Genomic DNA, 6,728 nt, shown 5'->3' with positions numbered 1-6,728 from the left:
AATTATTGAAAATATTTTAACAATAAGTTTGAGAAAGTTTTTATAGATGTAAAGTTAAAAAATCATATGGTAGTTATGTCCAATTCTAGGGATGGTGCAGCATTGCACGATAAAACTATAAAACAAAACTAAAAAATCTTTTGCACAGTTGTGAATTCTAATTAATGCCAATAGACATTCTACAATGATAGAATGAGTGGAGTGGGATGGTGTGAGTATGTTAATGTTAACTTTTATTCTTCTACGTTAAATTGACAACCATCTACATGTCAAAAGTTTAAATCTTATTATGAATAGAATATACTTCTAAAAATAATTTAATAAATACAGAATAAAATATTTGTTTAAATTATAATATTTGGAAATATAAATCTTCTATTTTTTTAGAAATTAAAATAAAAAGATTAAATTAGTTTAAAATTAAATAAATAGAACTAAATGAAATATAAATAATCTTAGATGTAGTAAATTAAATAATAATTATTTTGTAATGATATCTATCATAGATAGATTTATTTAAGATATCTATACTACGTTATTTTTATCGTAAATGTGATCCGATCCAATAAGCAGTCACATAAGGTGCTCGAACCTAAAATGTTTATTCCTCTTTCATTCACCATCTTCTCACAAACTTCGCAAAATTTACAGATTTGGAAAGCTTTGTGGGAAATTCTTGTCTGACCTTGTAACATCTCAAACTGGGCATTCTCGAGAGCATCAACCGAGGGACAGTCTGACGGCTGTGATTTGTTGGAGGAATTAAAAAATTAGTGAACAGTTAAAAGAAAACAATGAAAATCTGATCGCTGCAATTCTTGCAATCGTCCTCCCTTGGGTTATTCTGATTTTGACCTTCGATCCACGGAAGGATCCAATTCATATAACCCTTTGGCATAAATTAAAAAAAATAGCAGATGATCAAAGCATAACAAAATGTTAAACGAATTCAATAATCATGACTAAATTTCAAAAGCCAATACAGTATAGCTATTAATTTTTTTCAACAGCATTTTGTAGAGCTAGTAGCTCTACTACTAATTTTTTTAGCAATCATCTTATATTATATTTTTAGATTAAATCACTAATAATATATTTTTTTAATTAACTTTTGAAAAAAATGGAGGCTTGTAAGGAGGGAAAAGAGTTCAGTTAAGTCGTGAAACTTCCAAATTTTAAATAGTTAATAATTTACTAAAATATGTAATTAAAAATTTATATGGAAAAACTTTAATGGCTTAAGTACTTAACGTGTCACATGAGCATACGTAAAAAAAAATCAAAGGCTAATTTGAAGCTCCTTATGAGAATGTTTTTTTCCAAGTTTTCAGTAATAGCTGTTCTATTAAAATATAGATCATTTTCCCATAGTTAAAAATTTAGCAACAATTGAACTGTGATTAAAGAATGACACCTATCCTCCTTCAATATTTTTTATTTAACCAATCATGCCAAGTCAGATATTGAATAGGTCACCAATAGCTCAATAAAAGAATACAACAAACAGCCAAGGAATTTTTTAAAAAATAATTTAAATTAAAAAATAATACAATGTACTTTTTGATATAATGGTATGGCCAGCATTTATGCAGCCATAAAACATCTAAATCTAGCAGATATGTGCTTCTTACATAATGAATGAAAAGGTTTTGCTGACATTTATAAGACTACAGGTCTAAGGGATCAAAAGGCCAGTTATGGAGCCTGCTGTAAATGAACAATATTATTTCTATCATCAAACATTTGAAGGTAATTTTAAAAGCTAATCTGTGAATACTGCTGGCCGTGGCAGAAGATATCAAGTTAGTGCAAGTGGAGCTGCAGAGAGCACTTCCAGGTTTGATTGCTTCCATAAAACCAAAATAATCAAGAAGAACAATCCTTTGGAGAGCAAATAACTTTTTAGTTCAGTTTCATTTAGAACTAAGAATTGTGGATTGAAGAAAAGCTAAACGGTTATTGAGAATCGTAATTTTCTCCTTGGCTTCATTTGCTTTATCCCGCACTTGTTGAACAACTAACGCTGGAGCCTTCTCTACAAACTGTAAAAGACACAATGTCATGTCAATTTGGGATTCGTTAAGTCACTGCATTTTATAAATTGATGAAAATAAAAGTTGACAACAACTTACACTTGGTGAAGCGAGGTGCTTCATATGTCCATCATACTGGGACTGAAGCTTTGCTAACTGCTTAGAAACACGTTCAATCTCAGTTGAAATATCTACCATATCTGTGACGGGCAGGTAAGCCTCCAATCCTTCGCTCGCAATAACATGGACAGCTAATTTTGCATCTTCTACAAAATTGAACATGCTGCCAGTGAATACACAATAAAGCACCTACTTTTTCCATGGAGATGAGGGAAAGCTAAATATAAATCATCTTAAACTGGTAATATTTTATGGTTGCATCTTATAATCATGTCCATCACTCGGCAGATCATGCACTGGAAACCGAAAGTATCCTAGAACTTCTGGATATTCAATTCTAAGAAAGCATCATGTTTTTTAGCCATTAGTTAGAATGTAAACATACCTGGAGGAGTAAGAGTAAAATGCAAATTTTCAATATCCAATCGCGAAAGAGCTGCAAGTACTGTCTTTTCATTCTGTAAGCAGCACAAGCATAATCACCACGTTGAAATTAAATTAATGATATCATATTTTCACAATTCATAAGTTGAGCAATATTTCTTAACCACAAAAAGCATCATATTCCTGATGCACTATGAAACTTTACCAAAGAAATTTTAATTCTTCATTTACTACCATGTCCGTTGTTTTCTTTTTTTAGAATTGATATTGTTTGAAGCAATTTATATAGGTGTAGCATCAACATTTTCCCGATTTTTGACCATGGGAGTATATGATGAGACACGGAGATGCATTTTTTCCATGGTTGAAATTTTTCAAAAAAATGTTTCAGCGAGTTGCAGTCTCCCTGTATTAATCAAATAATCATGGATGTATTTTACACATTAACAAGGTATATTCTTTATTGTGTATTAAACCTATATATAATGTGTACTGTCGGTAAGCATTAGAATCTATAAACAAGGAGGAGGAGGTACCAAAACGGGATTTGAAAGGACAAAATGCCAGACTATCCACAAACACACCAAAGACGCTTGGAGGTCTTTATAAGGTGATGGCTGGGCATTGTAAGTCATCATTGAATGCATTTGACTCTTCTTTGTATTTTCCGAGGTCGAAGGCTGACCTCCCAAGAGATTTCAACCATTGCACTCCAAGTACCACATCCGTCCCTCCACCAATACCAACAACATAATATCATATGTGAAAGAATAATTATCCAATGCAATAGATAATTGGGGTATCCTTCTTGTGCAGCCTATTTTGAAACCATCTGTTAACATGACAAGAAATCCATCATATGCTTTTGCTTCCAGTCCGTTATTGGCAATGAAACATTCATTGATGAAACTATGAGTAGTACCATTATCTACCATGCATAAGACCTGTTGTTCCTTGACAATTCCTTCCAACATAGAAGGTTGATATCTAGGGCCATAAAGTAGTAATGGTACCATAAGCAACATCATTCAAATCATCATTATTGCCCTTAAAATCTGTTTTTTGAATATGCTGATCCTCCACATCTAAATGAACCTCAATGAGATGCACTGTTCCAAGGCATTTGTATCCAAGCTCTTAAGGCTACTTACATGTAAAGAAAAGTTTCCTCCTTAAATCATTGTGTGTCTTCTGATCCATCTTGGGGGGTGGTGGTGCACACTTGGGCTGTGTAGAGGATCTCTAAGCTAGTTTTGTACTCCTGTAAGGCTTCTTATCCTACTGATAAGAAGTAGGTGATGGCGAAGTGTCAAGATCAAGGGTAATCTGAATAGCCTCCTCTGGGGTCTTGGGCTTTAAATCTCTAACCTCTAGGGTCTTGGGCTTAAACTCTCCAACCATGTAATCCCTCAATTAAAAGCATCAATACACATCTAGGGGGCATCTCTAAAACCCTACAATACCCTAAAACTCAGTAATGTAAATCTCAACAAGACTAATTTGTCTAATTAACACTAGATCCTTGTAATATAACTCCACATCCTTATGATCAAATCTCAAAATAAGTTGCTATGTGCACTTCATGTACGAATGTAAAGTTCATGGTTTTGGGTGACCAAGCCATGCCACCAATTATATGCAACATCCTCGAAGTGTAGTATAACAAATTGAATGGCCTCCTGCTAAGTCATAGGCTTAACTGAGAAGTATATACCATGTTTGTGCACCCAAGCTTGTGCACTAATCTTCCCACTAACATTAAAAGGAGATAATGTAAGCTTGTTGGTTGCTTGCTTAAGATCTCCATTTTGTTGTCCTATGGGCCATCTCTTGTGGGTCTTGAACTTCCTTGTATTGTACACAATACTGGGGTTGTAGGAAACATCTTTAACATGTTGTGGAAGAGCTCGCCACTCATCAGTAGCTGACATCAATGGATCTGAAATCCAACACCCTCTGGTGGGTCTATTGGTGCCTACTATGGGAGGGAAATGTAGCTGTAAAGGCCCATGAGTTGCATGTGTATGTGTCATTCATGTCCTGTCTAGGAGAATCAAACGGGTTATCATTTGAGGAAAAAAAAGCTTCTACACCTATGATTGCTTGCAACTGAAATAGACCTACTCCCTCTATCTTGCCTACCATGCCTCTCTCTATCTCACCCTGGATCTGGTCGGTTAAGGATATCCTGTAACCTATCTAAAGCTTGTGCAATCTTGGGTTGTGCATTAGTGAGACTTCTAAATATCTCTCAGTCAGGGTCCTCTTTTTGGTGCTGTATTATCCAATGTTGGGGGGCTCACATCGTCGTCATGTAAATCACCCATACTTGTTGGAGCCTCTATATCAGTCTCTATCTATGCTTGTGCTCTCCTGTGGATATAATATCCATAAGTCTCAAATCTGCCTAGATGCATAGAAATGAGCTTAAACCCTCGACCTAGCAGAATTATGTGCTAATACCATTGCATTATCCCCAATAGAAATTATATGGCAATTAGTTGTTTGTGTTTGCATTCTTAACTTTAACCAACATATGAATTGGGTAGATCTTCCACAATAGTGAATTGGGTTTCATCCAATTTACTCTTCAAGGGTTTTGGTCCTTAAGAATTAGACCTGTTACTACAATTAGCTCCAATTCTGAAAACCAAAAATTCTGATAAAGAAAATAAACTTGAATGGATGCTAGATTGAATCCCAAGCCTTCCTTTTATTTACTTTTCCCTCTCTCCAATAAGTTTGAACCCTAACTAAGGAGTCCCACAATTCATTATAATAAACTTCATTTAAAAAGAATAATATCATAAATTGAATTTTAAGGCATTATTTATCATTATAAAACATGGCCCCGTGTTTAGTTAGATTTCTACTTGCAACTATCACCTCTTGTAGAATTGTGCCATGTCTATATTATATCTTATTGCAATATAAAGTGATTATAATAATTCACTTTATTATTATTTATTTTACCCCACTTCGGAAATATTTTTAAATTTCCTGATTTATTCATAATATGCTCACTTGGACTACTAGAATTTGATTGAAGTCACCTTATCATGGATGATGTCTAAGTCCTATAGGCCAATCGACCACTGTAACGAGAATTTCCATGAAATCACCTGAATCGCCGGTTTGGCGATTCGATTCATGGTTCCCAATTTTTTCAAATCGATGAACTAGATTAGTGATTTCATCATATGAATCATCGATTCACACAAAAATTCCCCAAAATCACCTTTGTGAATCGTGAAAAATCGGCCAACCAGCACTTCTGGATGTGAGCGCAGTTGGTCCATGTTCGAGCATATCCACTCGAAGAGGAAAAATAGGTTGTCTATGCAGAGGTTGAATGGTCTTGTCTTTGTTCATTACAACCTGTGTCTTAGGATTAGACATTAAACGATGACTCCTCCTTGATCATTCTAGAGGAGATTGATCCAAAATCAGAGTGACTCATTGAGGCTGTGGATCCAGTCCTCATTGAGGCAGACCATGAGTGGGTTGACCAGGTAGATAGAGAGGTTGAGGCTGTGGCCATGGCAGAGGAGGTGGCTAGAGCACATGTAGGCATTGGTAGACGCGCGCACACACACACAGACACAAGCCCTAGTGATGTTGTTCGTGAGCCCATCTTACATGCGGGGGCTATGGCTCAATAGTCCTCTAGGACCTACCTTAGATGCCTTTGTAGAAGGTAGAAAGGATACTCAGAGGTTGAGTCTGAGGCTGCAACTGAGCTTGAGGATGATGATGAAGCTTGAGCTAGAGTGTTGTTTTTTCATTTTGTTTACAAATACTGATAGACATACATTTCATGGATCTTCATCTTACATACATTTATGGTTTAATGTCTTATGGATCTTCATCTTACATACATTCTATGATTTGAGTCATTATGATCCTATGAATTCTATTTACTTCAGCTGCAATTTACGTTTTATGTGTAACGTAGTTACATATGTGGTGGATTTATCATTTATGTTCCATGTTTATGTATGTTAGCTTCTATTTGATGATGTTATAGTGTGTTTAAGTTATATTCAATAAAAGGTGCATGAAATAAGTTTTAAATTGTTAAAATCTCTAAATTTCAAGGGTTTTTTAAATTTGCCATTTCGTGGTTGATTCATGGCTGATTGGTGATTTGATTTAGCCTTGCCGATTCTGATTCTTGTAACTTTGCAATCG

General features: G+C 34.9%; 1 protein-coding gene across 1 annotated transcript in view; it reads right to left on the bottom strand.

Annotated features, from left to right (window-relative positions):
* Positions 1-1,635: 1,635 nt before the first annotated feature.
* EMB2247 (protein EMBRYO DEFECTIVE 2247) overlaps positions 1,636-6,728 on the bottom strand; it is a 358,900-nt gene continuing 353,807 nt past the window's right edge. Inside the window, exons 24-26 of the mRNA XM_089814096.1 lie at positions 2,539-2,611; positions 2,133-2,299; positions 1,636-2,042 (exon numbers count right to left, since the gene is read on the bottom strand). Of these exons, the coding sequence (XP_089670222.1) occupies positions 1,914-2,042; positions 2,133-2,299; positions 2,539-2,611 (369 nt within the window). The 3' untranslated portion in view covers positions 1,636-1,913. The remainder of the gene's footprint in view (positions 2,043-2,132; positions 2,300-2,538; positions 2,612-6,728) is intronic.

This window comes from Cupressus sempervirens, chromosome 2, assembly GCF_028749045.1.
Source record: "Cupressus sempervirens isolate cs-2001-9-10 chromosome 2, ASM2874904v1, whole genome shotgun sequence".
Lineage (NCBI taxonomy): Eukaryota > Viridiplantae > Streptophyta > Pinopsida > Cupressales > Cupressaceae > Cupressus > Cupressus sempervirens.
Note: the sequence above shows the minus strand (reverse complement) of the source record. Positions and strands in the feature narration are given on the sequence as shown.